Source organism: Canis aureus, chromosome 16, assembly GCF_053574225.1.
Source record: "Canis aureus isolate CA01 chromosome 16, VMU_Caureus_v.1.0, whole genome shotgun sequence".
Lineage (NCBI taxonomy): Eukaryota > Metazoa > Chordata > Mammalia > Carnivora > Canidae > Canis > Canis aureus.
Genome location: NC_135626.1, coordinates 25456867 through 25475690, shown reverse-complemented (window position 1 = coordinate 25475690; position 18824 = coordinate 25456867). Strand labels below are relative to the sequence as shown.

The 18824-nt window shown below is 35.6% G+C and overlaps 1 protein-coding gene across 11 annotated transcripts in view; it reads right to left on the bottom strand.

Annotated features, from left to right (window-relative positions):
* Positions 1-18824, bottom strand: part of BCAS3 (BCAS3 microtubule associated cell migration factor) — a 591271-nt gene that overhangs the window by 421169 nt on the left and 151278 nt on the right. For all 11 annotated transcript variants that reach the window (XR_013354264.1, XR_013354262.1, XR_013354263.1 and 8 more), the window contains exons 10-11: positions 14523-14599; positions 7939-8022 (exon numbers count right to left, since the gene is read on the bottom strand). Coding sequence is in view for 8 of the 11 variants with exons in the window: in XM_077852358.1 (XP_077708484.1) it covers positions 7939-8022; positions 14523-14599 (161 nt within the window). In the remaining 3 variants the exon portion in view is untranslated. The remainder of the gene's footprint in view (positions 1-7938; positions 8023-14522; positions 14600-18824) is intronic.

Sequence of the window (18824 nt, the reverse complement as noted above, 5' to 3'; positions counted from 1 at the left end):
AAGGCTCATATCACATGAAGAATTATTGATAATTCTCACACACATCAAAAAAACTTACAACTACCATTTTATTAGTGGACAAAAATCTAAACCCAAAACTTAACAGTCATCAGATCTGCACTTTGTATAGTCAAGGACAAGACAGCACTAGCCAACAAAGCTTATTCACTTTCAAAACAAGGTACAATGCAGGGAGTGAAAGGGGTACTGGAAATTTTCTGCATCAGTAAAGATCTTTGCTTCTAGAAGAAATTTGGTTCCGTGTTAGAATCAAACACATTAATAAGAACTAGTGTCCACAAGAAATATATAATGTTATTTAATAGTGTTCACATACCATATTTAGATACCAAAATCACCTCAGAGTAATCAGTCTTTTGATTAGATTTTTGTCAAGAGAGCCTGTACACACATGATGATAGGTACTCGACATACCAAAAAGGAAGAAGACTCAGTAAAAATTGAAATTAAAAAATCTAATTTGAAAAAATAATAATAAAAAATAAAATAAAAATAAAAATAAAAAATCTAATTTGACCAAATGGAGAATATTAAATTATAGTAAGTGTCTTCACAGTCTTAGCTAAAAAGTTTTATTCCTGACTAATCTTAACAAGAGTATCCACAGAACTAAATTTTATTTTGTAGGAGAGCTGAATGTAAGACTGTGACAAGTACATCAGATAATCCACTCTGACCAAAAATTCAAATGAGCATGGTACTTATTCTGTTCAGCGCAGGCGGATTTGCCAAAGGGTCACTAGTCATCTTTCACCTTTCTCATGCCGTATCAGTTGTCCTCCCTGTCCATTAGTGCTAATGGAGCTGCTCTCACAAAAACTGTTAGTGGTCATTAAGAAGTTATCAGATAACCAGGGGAAGAAGGAGGCATTTTTATTAAATCAATTTACCACACTGGGGTTAAAATACATTAAAAGGAAAAATCAAATGGGACAGATATATGGTAACTAGGAAATATGGACCAAGATTTTATAAATATATCAAAATAATCCAATTTGAACTATTTCAGTATTAAACTTTTCCCCTTAGCACTTAGCCACAGAGAATTTATCACGATTATACTCTAAGGATAGTCAAATACATTACTGGGAAAAGCAAAGGGAAAAATCTGTAAGTATAAAGATTAATTTTTTTTTTTTTTGTTAAAAGATTTATTTATTTATTCATGATAGAGAGAAAGAGAGAGAGAGAGGCAGAGATACAGGAGGAGGGAGAAGCAGGCTCCATGCCGGGAGCCCGACGTGGGACTCGATCCCAGGACTCCAGGATCACGCCCTGGGCCAAAGGCAGGCGCTAAACCGCTGAGCCACCCAGGGATCCCCTAAAGATTAATTTTAAGTGCTATTTAAAAATCCAGAAAATGTGAAAAAGGTTATTTCCTCTAAGGAGGTCCAAGTACATATATATTTGTATTTACAACTGTTAGTGAGACAAAAAAGAAGAATAAAAATTTAATATAAAGGGGTACCTGGGTGGCTCAGTCAGTTAAGCGTCTGCTCTCAGCTCAGATCATGATCTTGAGGTCCTGGGATCAAACTCCACATCAACTCCCTACTCAGCAGAGTCTGCTTCTCTTTCTCCCTCTGCCCCTCCCCTTAACCCCTCCACTTGTGCTCTCTGCTCTCTCTCTCTCTCTCTCTCTCAAATAAGTAAAATCTTTAAAAGAAAATTGAACAGTCCACAATACCCAAACTATGAAAGGAGCCAGGACATCATGGCTCCTTCCACAGTTGAATGGATAAAGAAGATGTGATATATATACACAATGAAATATTACTCAGGCATCAGAAAGGATGAATACCTACCATTTACATTGACATGGATGGAACTGGAGGGTATTATGCTGAGTGAAATAAGTCAATCGGAGAAAGACAATATAATAGTGAAAGGAACCATAAGGGAAGGGGGAAACTAAGTGAGGAAAAATTAAAAAGGAAGACAAACCATGAGAGACTCCTAACTTTGGGAAACAAAGGGTTGTGGAAGGCAAGATAGGGGAATGGAGTAAATAAAAAAATAAATTTTTTTAAAAAGAAAATTTAATAATCAATCATTCTACATAACAAATGGTTAACCTCTATGAAGTCATATAAGTAGCTACCATCAGGGAAGAAAGATATGTATGATAATTCTTCCAGAAAAAGTGATTTTTAATGAGCAATGTGAATATTTTAAGATTAGTATTTTCTAAAGGAGCACATACTATATGGCTTTTTTTTAAGGTTTTATTTATTTATTCATGAGGGACACAGAGAGAGAGAGGCAGAGACATAGACAGAGGGAGAAGCAGACTCCCTGAGGGGAGTCCAATGTGAGACTCCATCCCAGGACCCCGGGAACACAACCTGAGTCGAAGGCAGATTTTCAACCACAGAGCCACCCAGATGCCCTGGGACTGGGCTCTTCTTTTTTTTTTTTTTTTTTTAATTTTTTTTTATTTATTTATGATAGTCACAGAGAGAGAGAGAGAGGCAGAGACACAGGCAGAGGGAGAAGCAGGCTCCATGCACCGGGAGCCCGACGTGGGACTCGATCCCGGGTCTCCAGGATCGCGCCCTGGGCCAAAGGTAGGCGCCAAACCGCTGCGCCACCCAGGGATCCCGGGCTCTTCTTATAGAAGGAAATCCACACAAAAAGAAAGAAGGGAAAAGGGTAATCTTTTTTTAACATTTTATTTATTTATTCATGAGAGACACACAGAGAGAGGCAGAAACATAGGCAGAGAGAGTAGCAGGCTCCCTGTGGTGAGCCTGATGCAAGACTCAATCCCAGGACCCCAGGATCATGACCCGAGCCAAAGGGAGATGCTCAACCACTGAGCGACCCAGGTGCCCCACTACATGGCTTTTTAAATATTTTCCATGTTATATCTCAAAAAGTATGTTTCCTAGAAATTATAAAAATGGTTACAAATTTTATTTTCTATTTTCTTTTTTTTAAGATTTTTATTATTATTATTATTATTATTATTATTATTATTATTATTCATGAGAGACACGGGGGGGGGGTGAGAAAGAGAGAGAGAGAGGCAGAGACACAGGCAGAGGGAGAAGCAGGCTCCATGCAGGTAGCCAGACATGGGACTCGATCCCAGGTCTCCAGGATCACGCCCTGGGCCGAAGGCAGCACTAAACCACTGAGCCACCCAGGCTACCCTATTTTCTATTTTCAATAATGGCAGGCTAGGTAAATCAGATCAGTCCTACCAATGAAAACAAATAGGGTAACTGGGGAAATTTTTTTCTCAACTCTGCTTACAGGTACTAAATATTTAATAAGATAGTAAAAAGTTACTAGATCCAAACCCAAGAGAACAAGAAAATCCAGACATGTGAGCAGGGTAGTTAGGCCTAGATGCATCTGATGATTCTAGAGGAGGCTTCTAAAAGATGGAGTGGTGCTTCTGATGAACTTGTGGTACTAGGTGGTCATGTCCAAGGGGCTCTACCTGGTGACTTTCCCTCCATGTTTTGCCTTGAGACACAAAGGAATATATTGAAATAAGAGTAAATCTATAGTAATCAGAATCTCATAGCTATTTCAGGTGAGCTTTATTTAAATAGTTTATAACTCAATCCCTGAAATTGGAATTAGAGGATCCAAGACTGATAGTGCTGCAGAACTCTGGTATCTCAAATTCAAAATTGTTTCTAAAGATTTTGTAAATAAATTCTGGCAAACAAGGAGTCAAGGCATCATTAGTGAGAACCAACAAAAATAACAATAAAAATATCCCCCAAAGAATCCAGACACTGAAGTTAACAGAAACAGACTTCAAAATAACCATGTTTACTACATTTAAACAGTTTGGTAATTTGAGAAAAAATGAATTCTAGAGAACCAGAAACTATGACTATTTACTAAAATATTTTATCAATCCATATATTTGATTTTCTCAAACCCTTTTTGTATACGTATTAAGATAATCATATAATTGTTCTCCTTTATTCTATTCATGCATCAAATTACATTCATTGATTTTGAGTAATAAGCCAGTCTTGTATTATGGAATTATCCCAAATGGATTGTGACATTATCCTTATAATATTGTTTAATTTTTTTCTGCTAGTGTTTTGTTTGGCATTTTTCAGGATTTTTCATATTTATAAGACAGGACTATAGTTTTGCTTTTTCATAATGCTCTTATCAAGTTTCAATATCAAGGTGATCCTGCATCACAAAACAAGATTAGGCGCTAATTGACTCTTTTTTTTTTAAGATTTATTTATTTATTTTTATTTATGATAGACACAGAGAGAGAGAGAGAAAGAGAGAGAGAGAGAGGCAGAGACACAGGAGGAGGGAGAAGCAGGCTCCATGCCGGGAGCCTGATGTGGGACTCGATCCCAGGGCTCCAGGATCACACCCTGGGCCAAAGGCAGGTGCCAAACCGCTGAGCCACCCAGGGATCCCCTGACTCTTTTATTCTATGTAAGAGTCTTTGTAATATTACCATTGTCCACTCTTAAGTGTTAGCATTCTGTGGAGAAGGTTGCTAGGTCTGAAGATATATAGGTGAGATTGTTCTTTTCTTAGTAAACTTTTATATTCCCTTATACAGAAAAGTACAGGAAAAAAAAAAGAAAAGAAAAGTACAGGAATTATAAGTGTACATTATGATGAATTTTCCCAAGTGAATATGCTAACATAATAAAAATATAATACATAATGTAGCAATATCAAAGCCAAAAATATATTTATGTTAATACTACTTAATTAGGGAAGCCATTCTGATGTACTTACTATGGAAAACTGGAACTCAAAAGGCTAATTTATCCACAAAGTTTCTTATATCTAATAACTTATTAGGAGAAATTATCTTTTGGGAGGTAAAATCATCTCATCTTTTCAATCTTTCTTATATAAAACATCCAAATATTGAAACTGAAATGAAAGATCATTCTATTTCTGGTAATTTCAGAAAAATAACCAAATACTAAATATTAATACTAAATACCAAATTAATTTAATATTTTAAATAATCTCAAAATATTTGTGCTAACACAGGAGTATGTAAGTACATAACATTATATAAGAAAAATGTTTTCAAAAATATTTCATGGCATAGGGACACCTGGATGGCTCAGTCAGTTAAGCATCTATCTTCAGCTCAGTTTATGATTTCAGGGTCCTGGGATCAAGCCCTGCATCAGGCTTCTTGCCTTAGTGGGGAAACTGCTTCTCCTCTCCATCAGCCCCTCCTCTGTTCCTGCTTTCTCTCTCTCTCTCAAATAAACAAAATATTTAAAAATATATTTCACATAAGTTACATGTAAAGCAGGATATAGGAGTGCCTGAGTGGTGTAGTAGGTTCAGCATTCCACTCTTGGGGAACCCTCTTATACTGTTGGTGGGAATGCAAACTGGTGTAGCCTCTCTGGAAAAAAGTATGGAGGTCCTCAAAAAGTTAAAAATAGAACTACCCTATGACCTGAAATTGTACTACTAGGTACTTACCCAAGGGGCACAAAAATACTGATTTGAAAGGGCATGTTAACCCCAATGTTTATTCCAGCATTATCAACTATAGCCAAATTATGGGAAGAGCCCAAATGTCCATCACTGATGAATGGAATAAAGAAGATACGGTATGTATACACAATGGAATATTACTCAGTCATCAAAAAGAATGAAATCTTGCCATTTGCAGTGAGGTAATGAGCACCAGGGGTCGTGTATGGGTGATGAATCACTAAATTCTACACCTGAAATTCAGTTGCACTGTACGTTAACTGGAATTTAAATAAAAACATGGCAAAAAAGAAAGAAATGGGTGATTTTTACGTTCATGATCTTTCCTTCATTTTGTAAATTTTAAATAGGAGCAGGAATAAACATTAAAATCAGGCAAAAGCAAGTACACAAAAATTAAATATTAACTACTTTATTCAAGAGTTAATGGCAGGGATGCCTTGGTGGCTCAGTTGGTTAGGCGTGCTTCAGCTCAGTCATGATCCTAGGGTCCTGGGATCCCACCCTGTGTCCAGCTCCTGGCTTAGTGAGAAGTCTGCTTCTCTATCTCCCTCTGCCCCTCCCCCTGACTTGTGCTGTCTCTCTCTCAAATAAGTAAATAAAATCTTAAAAAAAAAAAAAGAAGAAGAAGAAATAGAGGAATCAAAAAAATTGTAATGTTCTGCCATCAAATGTACAAATGTAATGTTAAAAAGATATTTAAACAAAAGAGTTAATGGCAGAATTTTGTCAAGTGTTAGAGCTAACAATGAATTTCAATCAATACCAATTTCAGGGATGCCTGCGGGTTCAGTGGTTGAGCATCTGCCTTTGGCTCAGGTTGTGGTCCCAAGGTCTTGGGATTGAGTCCCGCATCAGGCTACCCCTGGGAAGCCTGCTTCTCCTCTGCCTATGTCTCTGCCTCTCTCTGCTCTTTCTGTGTGTCTCTCATGAATACATAAATAAAATCTTAAAAAACAAAAACCACAAATTTCATTAGTGATCAATTGCCTATTAGAAATTGATGGAAAAAAATTGATGGGATTAAAGTGTGGTCATTGTCATTTCTGAAAGTCTAAATATGGAAGACATGAGCTTATCCCTCTCAGTTCTCAATATGTAGTGTAGAAAACTGGGGAGTTCACATTTGTTCTTTTCAAAGCATATCCACATCCAGTTAACAGTTAAACAGCAAAACAGTAACTATCTGAAGCAGGTCACTTTCCTTTTATGTAGGCACATAAACACATGATAGTAAGGCAGAGCTGAAAAGTTGTTCTCCATCACATAACTGAAAATTATTCAAATGATAAAACAGTGAGTTATCCTGATGAAAGTACATGGCACAAATAAATCTAAACGGAATCTAATACTTGAGAACTAAATCTCATTGGTATATTTTGTGGATTAGAAACTAACTGAATAATACTGATGCTGGCTACTTACTGTCTCAGATTTCTCTTCATTGAAGTAACCATCATAATCCTTGCTTACACAATGGAGAAAAGTAAACCATTTTTATGAAGCTTCTAAAAATCTAAAATATACAGTGCTGTGAGCATAAAGACATTCAGCTTTTCCTTTCTGAGTAAAAAATATATAATGCTTCTCTCATCAAACCTAGGAACATATTCTAAAGGCCATCATGTAAGCACTTGAGATCAATCTTGAAGTATTTTTGTATTTGTTTTACATAAAACAGTGTGACCTTTCATTCCCTCCCTGTGGTTTGCTTTAAACTGTTGTTCTTTTCTGAACAGTTGTGCTTTTTATTACATGCTGTCATTTAGATTCACTATGTCATCCCTATTATTAGAATTGTTTTGTTGTATACTTCACAATTCAAAAGGATAGTGATTATAAGAATACCTTATAATCAGCATAAAGTTTACGAGCCATCATCAAAATTAACCCTCGCACACACACACAAAAAGATCACTTGACAAACATGCAGGGGGGCAGGCCTGTGACATGAAAGAGTCTTTGAATGTGCCAGGGGTTTGACTCAAGTTTTCTTAAGGAATAACATTCTTTTTATATAAGAAGATTCATCAATGCTCAAAGATACAAAAGAAGGTTGGTATAGGTAGAATGATGCAAATCAAAAAATAATAATAATAATAACCCAGAAGTCACTAGTTAAAACTTACAAACCTGCTTTCTAAAGTGTTATTAATTAGATAATAGATTTTAATCTAGCTCATGGACTTAAATACTTAGAATTGGATAAATACAAACTCTGTAACTACTGCAACAGAAAACAATATATTATTTATGAACCTTAAGAGACTAAATACCTAATCATTTAGTCATCAATTCTCATGAGTGGCAAAATAATTCTGGCTTACTTAAATTTATTCCACATTTGTGAATGAAAAGGGAAGGGATCATTTCAATACAATCCAGGAGAGAAACCTGATAGTTACTTCACAAAATCACAACTCCCAGGGATTACTCGATACTCACTTTAGCAGCACTAATGACCGTGGCAGTGTAAGACTGAATGTTGTCTCCACAGGCTCCACCACGGGACTGATGGCATCGAATCAACTGGAAAGAGAGAGAGAAGCCAGAAAGGCATTTCTATTAAACTGTTTAACTCTACAGGCTATTAGGACAGAGCTTATTTACCATGCAGAATGATGGTGGTGGGTGGGAATGTTTGTACAAGTGTCTCAGACAAACAGCTAAAAGCCCTGCTGAGACACTTCCCCCCTTTATATAATCTACTGGTGCCATTCAGGCAGTTTAATGCTCAAATACAATTTTTAATTACAAGATGAACAGTCTTTAAGAATTCATAAACTCTGAAATGGTAGTATTTGGGATCTGGCAGCCTTTCCACAAATAAATTTTAAAAACATAATCAAAGGATTAGACTTGACTTCCTAACATTAAATATTTAACATGCTAGCAAATTGGAGGTTCTGTCCTCCTAATTCCTACATAAAGACTGTAAAAGAAAACTTTAAAAAAAAAAGAGACAAAAGAATTTGTCATATTTCCATTTTCAATTAAGTCAGTGAAAAAGTGGCACAAATTATGCATAAATTAACTACAACACATACAGTAACTATCCACTTCAGAGGGCTTCTTGGTATTACCATCAGAATGAAAAAGACATGCCCTTACTCATGACTGATGTAAATAAATCAACCTGTCCATTTTCAGAGTAAATCACTAGTTTGACACACACAATTGGCTCATGCTAAGCAATACATCAGGATTAAATTCTCCATTGCTCCTATACTTCCTAAATTTAGGTTTTAAGGGAAAAAACTCATTAGCCAGATTTTTACATTAAACTTTTTTTTTCATTTAAATTTTTTTAAAAATAAAGAGGCAATAGTAGAATCTTAGAACGGCTCCACATTGTGTTGCGAATTATTTTAAAGGCTTACAGAATTCAGATAGAATCTACCTCTTTCAAAACATAAAAACAAAAAATGCTTAAATAATATAAAACATGATCATTTGATAAATATTAATAAGCTTTTAATTCTTTTTTTTTTTAAGATTTTATTTATCCATTCATGAGAGACACAGAGAGAGAGAGCGCGCAGAGACACAGGCAGAGGGAGAAGCCATGCCAGGAGCCCAATGTGGGACTCGATCCCAGGTCTCCAGGATCTCACCCTGGGCTGAAGGTGGCGCTAAACCGCTGAGCCACCCAGGCTACCCAACTTTTAATTCTTTTATTCTAAAATCAAAATTTTCTTCATCAGTGACACTGTATTAGAAAACAATCCTTCAAACCCATAATAATGTTAAAAATGGATTATCTTTAAAAGTCTTCCATGAGATGTCAAGCTGGCACATTAAATTATTGCTTAAGCAGATTTCAAGGTCAGCTGTGAGGAATTTTCCAAAGGACAAGTGATCTACAAATGTGGTTTCACATAGGAGGAAATAGGGAGTTTGAAAGTAATCATTTTAATGAATAAAATGTATTCCTCTTGGGACACCTGGGGCTCAGCAGGTTGAGCATCTGCCTTTGGCTCAGGGTATGATCCTGGAGTCCCAGGATCAAGTCTCACATTGGGCTCCCTGCATGGAGCCTGCTTCTCCCTCTGCCTGTGTCTCTGCCTCTCTCTCTCTGTCTCTCATGAATAAATAAATAAATTTTTTTTAAAGTATCCCTCTCACTCATTCATTCATTCATTTATTCATTCATAAATATGTATCCAAAGAATTATGAAAGCTATCCCTCTGCGGACTCTTGCCCCATGTGCAAGGAAAGACATTATTTTGGAAATACCACCTTTTGGGCAGCCCGGATGGCTCAGCGGTTTAGTGCCGCCTTCGGCCCAGGGCGTGATCCTAGAGACCCGGGATTGAATCACGCTTCAGGCTCCCTTCATGGAGCCTGCTTCTCCCTCTACCTGTGTCTCTGCCTCTCTCTCTCTCTCTCTCTTTCTCTCTCTCTCTCTCTGTGTCTCTCATGAATAAATAAATAAAATCTTTAAAAAAAAAAAAAGGAAATACCACATTTTTTCTCTGCTTCAGATAATTAAAATAATCAAGGTTAAATATGTAAAAATAAGCAATACTATCACTTTTTTAATTCAACTAAAACGGAGTCAGATTCCTAAACAAACATAACTAAATCCAAAATTTTTGTTTAAAACTTATGACCCGAGATCCCTGGGTGGCTCAGCGGTTTAGTGCCTGCCTTTCGTCTGGGGCATGATCTTGGAGTTCCAGGATCGAGTCCCACATCAGGCTCCCTGCATGAAGCCTGCTTCTCCCTCTGCCTGTGTCTCTGCCTCTGTGTGTGTGTGTGTGTCTCATGAATAAATAAATAAAATCATAAATAAATAAATAAATAAATAAATAAATAAATAAATAAATAAATAAATAAAACAAAACTTATGGCACATTAGGAATTACATTTGCATCTCAAGTCATCAAAATTAAAGATAAATCATAAATTTCTATTGTGCAAGCCTCCTTAAAATGGACTAATTTTCAGAAACTATAAGTTAAAAAGGTAATGTACAAAAAAGCACATGTATTATGTTATCTTTTGGAGGGGAAGAAAAATATAAATGTATGTAACATAATGAAATATACAAGCATGTAAATAAAACAAATATAAAACCATTATTAAATAATTATTTAAGGGGCATGAGGGTGGCTCAGTCGGTTAAGTATCAGACTCTGTTTCAGCTCAGGTCATGATCTCAGGGTCCTGGGATCGAGCCCCACATGAGGCTCGGTTCTCAGTGTGGAGTCTTACTTGTCCTTCTCCCTCTGCTCCTCCCAGTGCCCCTCTCTCATAAAAAAATAAAATCTTTAAAAATTATATACTAAATGAAAACTAATAACAATGAAGGAAGGCAGAAAGGGAGAGATAAAGGACAAACTAATCAAAATAATATATGAACACAGTATTTGCACATCTCTAGTTTGGGGCAGCAATGGGAGTGGACAGAACTGCAAGAAAATCCTGAACTCTTTTTATTTGGTTTGCTATTTGCAGTGGTATGAGCAAGCAATTCTGCAATTACTTTTTCCATAATAGGATTCAACAAATGAGGTAAATGTGCTGCTATCAGAGTCTCCCATGCAAAACAAGGGACAAATAAATAGGAGATACAGGATGCAAGGAAAGAATCCAACGGAAATACCAATATGTACTCTTCATTTCCAAAATATGTGTGTGTGTGTGTGTAGGTGCACAAGTATATGTGTATATGTATATTTACCAATTTACGTACATATAGAATGTGTATGTAAATAATACGCATGTATTTCAAAACTTTGTCCACTGAAAGTGTCTAGAAGCAAAAACACCTCCATAACAATGAGCACATCTACTGGACAAAGCTTAGTATCTAAAGCCATGGCCCATTAAAAGGAACAGGAGAATCAGAAGTAGCAGATTCCTGGGCTGAGCCAGGGCAGATACTAGATGAACCTGAACTTATGAAAGCAAGTAAGGAAATAGGAAAAGGATTTTTAAACAAAAAATTGATAAAAGCATGTCACCATGTCATAAGAACCAGCCTAAGAGGCTCTCCCTGGTCAATTGTGGGGCCATTTAAAAACCACAATAATTAAGGACAAAAACTTAAAAAACATTAAGAAATAGGAATCCATAAGTCCATAATAAATACAGATACAGAAAGACTGAGAAAGGAAAGTTCTTGATTACAATAGAAAGTCAAGTGCCAGGATGCCTGTGTGGCTCAGTGATTGAGCACCTTCCTTTGGCTCAGGTCCTGATCCCAGGGTCCTGGTATCAAGTCTTGTATCAGGCTCCTGCTGGAGAGCCTGCTTCTCCCTTTGCCTATGTCTCTGCCTCTCTCTGTGTATCTCTCATGAATAAAGAAATAAATAAAATATTTTTTTAAAAAAAGTCAAGTGTCTGCTGGCTGTAGAGAATGAAGGTGGAAAACCATTATTTTTCAGTGCTCATAGTAAAGATTGGCTCAGGCAAAAATCATCAATGGATGCTAAAATTAGGCTAAAATTTGTATAAAAAGCAGGATATATTCATGGTCTGTCCAAGTTACTTATTAGTTACAAGGAAAAAAAAATAAGGATTATTCACTTTAGAAACTAGACAAAATCTTGTCTAGCTTGATACAAAATTAGTATCACCAGTAAAGGACAGATCTATATCACATGCCTCCATCTGTGATACTATGAAAAATACAGAACAATATTCAGGTAGTATTCTAGCCAGAAATGTATACCTGAATCTAATCAAGAGAAAACATGAAAAAAAAAAATCAAACTAAAAATCATACTATAAAGAAAAGAGGGGATGGTAAGGGATAGTGGTAGGGGGCTGTCTCCTTCAAAATCATGAATACTGTAAAAGAAAAAGAAAGACTGTAAAATCTTCCATATTAAAAGAATCTCAGGGGACATCCCAACAAAATATAATACCTGACTCTAGATTGGATCCTGCACTACAAAAAAAATTTCTACAAATGATATGATAGGGTTAATTGATAAAATTGGAATATGGATGGTAAATTAGGTAAGTATTTTCTCAAGATTAAAATGGCTGATAAGTAATTAGGGGTAATGTGATATATGCAACTTATTCTGAAATAATAAGAGGTTTATTTGAGTAAAAGGAACATGAGTGTGCTTTGTGTTATTTGTACTGTATTCTTACAACTTTTCTGTAAGCTTTCCTAGTTAAAAGTACATTTAAAGAGAGGCACTGAAAAACAAACCCAATCAGTATATATGGCCGCTTGCTTGAAAATTTAGTTGAAGAGCATTTTCATTGAAAGAGATTGTTACTCCAAAATTCAATTAAATTTTGCAATTCCACACTCAGTCCAAAAACCAAAACCATCAGGTACTGTTACCAAAGCAATCATGTTAATAAATACTAGCAATTATGTAAATACTTAAAAGTATTTTAAAAACATTGATCTGAAATTACTTCTTGCAAAGGATGGTCCAGCTATCTGATCAGCAAACTCCTTGTGATGTCACTACACTTTCTGATCTCTGTATGTAATGCTAGATAATATTGATACTAATCTCTACAAAAGCAAGACAAGCAAAACAACTGGCACACACCCAGGTATGCATCTATGAAGGGAGTTCCTTCTGCTAGAAAACAGTATGTAACTATTTGCATAACACCTACAATTCTAAATGGGTAGTTTCCCACACATGAGAATACATCTACAAGAGCCAAAGGACAATTTATGCATCTTCCTGGAGGTCTCCAGCATTCAAGGAAATGTATTACAGATATAAACATTAGAAGATGCTATTATATTACCACACTGAATTGTATGCCTCTTGTCTTGTTTGAAAAGAATAATTTGAAAAGAGCTGTTTTATGAAATACACTAAAAAATCAAGAGAAAGAACATAATGGAGCATAAATATGGCATTCAGTACAATGCAAAATATCTGTCACAAACAGAATTTCGGGAAAAGCACCAAGGAATTCATCTACAAAAATTACTTTCTTCAGTAGTTTCTTTGATTTTGTGAATTCCAAAAGGTAGAGATTCACATGTTCTATGGTTTCTCCAGATAATTATTGTACTTGCTATATTCAGACTTATGTCAAGAACTCTTCAATAAATATTATTCCTATTATTCTTAATATATAATAACTATATGAGTAAGCTAAAATGAAACAAAAAATAATCTTCCCTGAAGTCTATAATAGTTTTTAGAATTTTTTTAAGATTTTTTTTTTTTTTTTTTTTTTGAGAGAAAGAGATTGAGAAGGAGAGCACAAAGGGACAGGGAGAAGCAGAAGCAGACTCCCCACTGAGCAGAGAGCCCAATGCAGGGCTTGTTCCGAGGACCCTATGATCATGACCCAAGCTGAAGGCAGATAGACGCTTGACTGACCAAGCCACCCAGGCACCCCTTTAGATTTCATTCTATACTCACATACAGAGCACAACATGACATAAAAAAGATTTCACTTTTTCTTTCTAAAAATTTAAATTTGTCTTTGGCTTTGAATTGGACATTTAAAAAAAACCTTCAGTGTATAAATACAATATCTTCATTTACTATCATGACCTTAATAGATAAATGAAATTGATAAATAACTGGAGAATTCAACAAAATGTGATCACCTGTGATTTAATTATTAAGACAAATGGCTGAACCCTTGTTTAGATTTAGCTGTAGACACATAAAGTCAATTAAATTATTGTATGGCTCAGTTCCCAATCTACCAACAAAAACAAAAGTCATTTCTGCTTCCTGATTTCTAGCTCCACAGAAACTACTAAGGGAGTATCAATGTTGTGCCGAGATTTAATGGAGTAAAGCTCTCTCTATAAAACTAAGCTTAGAAAATTAAGGTTGAGCCCAAATACTGATCCTAAGCAAAAAACAGAGATAGGATAACTACTGAGTGCCCAATTAAAATCAAAGTAAAAAAAAAAAAAAAATTAAAATTAAAATTAAAAAAATTAAAATATCAAAGTCAAACCAAAGAAAACAAACTAGTATGTTAAATACTCATTATTGATTGGTAATCACCTTTGGAAAAGTCTTCAACACTTGCTCCATTACAAATAATCCAAACATGAGCCATGCCTTACCTTGTTTTCTGCATAAGCAAGCCAGCGGCTCCCAAGAGCAATAGGATTCATGTTGGGCCCTGGACACGGATAGCAGCCTGAAAATTTTGAAATGGCAATATTGAGATATTTCTTAATAAATTTTCTGTTGGCGGATCATATTTTGATGCCATAAAAACAGAACAGCCAAATGGTTTTATATTTTCAAGTTTCACATAAAATTCTCATAAAACTAGTCATTATTTTAATAGCTAAGTGAAGTTCATTTTTTTCTCCTCTACAGTTTCCTTTTGTTTGATGTTGTTCCAGTAAGAAACAAATCTGGGAAGAACTGCTAATAATTTTTAGCAAAAACTGGATATTTTATACAATAAAATATAGATAGAACAAGAAAGAGAAGCTAAAAGGAAACAAAGTGTATAAGTCAAGCAATAGTGTTTAGAGAGGAAAGAGAGAGGATACAATTGGTTCAGGAATTTAAAGGCAAAAGATAACAAAGACATACACCTAAAAGGAAATGATGATACACTGGTGGGAAGAAAAAAACAGAACAAATAATGAAGTACGGCACCAATGAAGCAAAGTAATTCACAAAGAATGCCTCAATAGAAAGATGATAGAAAACTAATTTACACAATCCTAAGTATTTACATTAAGCACTCAATTTCATTCTTCTTGATTTTAGTCTAGCCAATATCAAACTAGTAAGGATTGTGTTCTCTCCTCTCAAGTAGAGTAAATCACATAGTTGTGACAGTGAATACCATCGATGCATGTAAACTTCAATACCATCTTCCTGAACTCCACTAATCAAGGCAAAACAAAATTCAGTCAAGTAAGTGATATCTGTCATCCTAGATGTCTCTTCTCCCCACCTGGCAATGCCAATGAGGTCTTTGAGTCTAACACCCTCATGTGTCAACTACACAAAAATAATATTCACTGTCTCACAAGACTTTAGAAGGACTACTCAAAGACAACTGCAGAATCAGACAACACAAAAAGCCTAACCTAAAGAACTTCCGGTTTATCATTCCACAAGTATTTGGTTAATATTTTTACAAATGTTTTCCTCTAAAAGGTACACTAGGGGATCAAACAGAAGTATTCTATTTCACAGTTTAGGTCCCAATTTAGAATCTAAATTTTATATACAATCATGAGAAAGACAAGATTCCATAACATAATCTTTTCTTAAAAAAAAATAAAAAAATAAAAAAACAAAAACAGGGATCCCTGGGTGGCGCAGCGGTTTGGCGCCTGCCTTTGGCCCATGGCGTGATCCTGGAGACCCGGGATCGAATCCCACATCGGGCTCCCGGTGCATGGAGCCTGCTTCTCCCTCTGCCTATGTCTCTGCCTCTCTCTCTCTCTCTCTCTCTCTCTCTCTCTCTCTGTGACTATCATAAATAAATTTAAAAAAAAATTATAAAAAAATAAATAAAAAAACAAAAACAAAAAAACAAAAAAACAAAAAAAATTTAATCTTTTCTTCCTGTAGCCAAATAACAAATTACATAAATCGTATGAGAATAGCAAAAAATAGCATGATCTGAATTGTAAACTGTACACCTGACAATTCCCTACCTAGCAGAAAGTCCCAGTCTGTGTTACCAATCCTAAGGGGAATAGAGTTATCAATGTATGATCATGTTTTATTCAAAAGCACACTTAAAAATAAGAAAAAGAACAATAATAAATTAAGATTTACTTTCAATAATGAAAATAATTTATGTCTGTGATACATTATTATTTTAAAATTTATTTTATCTTCCTCCCACTTGATTAGAGGAGTAAGAACTTGTTGTGTTCATTGCTGAATCTCCACTGCCTAGAATAATACTTGAACATAACTTAATAAATATGTTTGAACAAATTAAGAAATGCACCTAATCAAAGCATGTTTATATGACACTGGCAAAAGAGTTATCTACATAAAAAAAGACTTTTCAAATACTCGAATAGTGCACTCACTTAAAAGCCATATCTTTCATTTTAAAGATTTTATTTATTTATTCATGAGAGACACAGAGAGAGAGGCAGACCTAGGCAGAGGGAAAAGCAGGCTCTCCATGGGAAGCCCAATGCAGGATTCGATCCTGGTACCCCAGGATCATGCCTTGAGCTGAAGGCAGACACTCAACCACTAAGCCACCCAGGTATCCTTAGACCTTTCATTTTAAACTGTTTTAAAAAAGAGTAATCTTTTAAAAAAAATAGATATCTTTCTTAAACAGGCATTACATGCTTCCTGATTCAGGAAGTCTTATGTGTAGCAATGGTTGTCATTCTAAAATGCTAGTGTCACGGTGTTCAAGAGCACTAAAGAAGCACACGCTGCTGCTGCTTCCCTCACACAGTAGTTTTCATTTGTGCTTCTTCCATCACCATCTATTTTGTGTTTTCCTTTATAAAGAAGATAAAAATAAAGAACTTGTAAAGAAGACAACGGCCCTAGGAGAAAGTCTGTACATATGAAACACAAGATATGAGCTTTCTAATTTTTTAGTCATCTTTAAAAAAAAACAAGTTTTTATTTCAGGGTTTAAAGAGCTGTGTTGGGATGTCTGCAGCTTTGGGAAAACTGACCTGTAGGTAACTGTGATACTATATCCACTGAATGCACATTATGGACACATATTCTGGATACATACGAAGAACAAAGGCACACTAAAATAGTGCAAAGACATTACACTCTAATGTATGTTGTACAGTATTTACATAGATTTCATTATAACACTCCCACTGAGTAACTTGATTCATACACATATTCCATTGATATTTTCAGAGCTAAAGAACTGAATATAAATATGGCCTATAAGAAAACTCCCTCCCCCCCCCAAAAAAAAGAAAACTCCCTCCCTTTAAATTTTTTTTTTAATTTCTCCCTCTTAAAATGTCATGAAAAAAAGAGCCAAATGAAAAACAAACACTTGTGAACTACAACATTACATTAGAGGCAGCTAATCTCCTGAACTTTAAAGTCAATATAATCTCTCAATCAATTCTGATATTCATCTCATCTCAATAGATCCTAATAAGTATATTCTCCTTTCCAAATACTAGAAGACACTAAGGAAAAATGTAGTTCACAATTCTGGAGTTAGTGTTTTTAGAAACTCAGTAGATCTCAAGAATTATAGTGTAATCAATGAAAGCAAATTGTTTTTCTGCTCTCCAAAAAACATTTTACACCTGGAATTAGCAGACCATCAGCCACTCAGCACTATCCCAACTTTATGAGCATGACTCCTTTAAAAATTAACCATTGCCTCTAGCTAAACTTTGAAAACAAGGGGGGGAGGGGGGGAAATCCCAAATCTCTGTAATACTAGGACTAATTCCAACATGTTTACAATGTTTGTGAGCAATATAAGAGAACTGGACATTTTAAAAACTGAGATTTCCAAATTTAAATAAAGGTAAGATCCAAGAAAAGCACACTAAATGAAGATTCCTCCATTACTAAAGAAATATTTTGAAAGGCACAGGAGACATGCAATTTTAGATGGCACCCCCCTACTGAGGAGGTGATCTGAATCCATTTTGAAAAACAAAAGATTTAACTACTATCTGTGACACTGCCTAATTTTTCTTGGTAAAGACGACTCAAAAGATTTCAGACCTTTTTTTTAAAAAAAAGCAAATAACTGTATTTATGGTCGTCTGACTTCCAACAAGGGTAGCAAGACAAGTCAATGGGGAAACAAGAGTCTTGTCAACAAATGATGATGAGTCAACTGCACGTCCACATGCCAAAGAATGTAACCCTAACCTCACACTGCATACAAAAATTAACTTGAAATGAATCAAAGACGTAAATGAAAAAGTTAAAAGTACTTTCTCTTCCTCGGCGCTGCCTACAGAGATGACAGCCATCCCCTACTTGGCATCATGGCTGCCCTCAGACCTCTGGGGAAGCCCAAGATTGTTAAAAGGAAGATCAAGAAGTTCATCCGGCACCAGTTGGACCGATATGTCAAAATTAAGCACAATTGGTGGAAACCCAGAGGCACTGACAGTAGGGTGCACAGAAGATTCAGGGCAGATCTTGATGCCCAGCAATGCTTATAGGAGCAACAAGAAAACAAGGCACATGCTGCCCAGTGATTTCTGAAGTTCCCAGTCCACAATGTCAAGAAGCTTGAAATGCTAGTGATATGCACCAAATCTTACTCTGCAGAGATTACACACAAAGTCTCCTCCAAGAACCTCAAAGCCACTATGGAAAGAGCAGCTCAGCTGGCCATGAGAGTCACCAATCCCAATGCTAGGTTACATGCGAAAAAAATGAATAGACAGTTTATGTTTACATTGTATTTG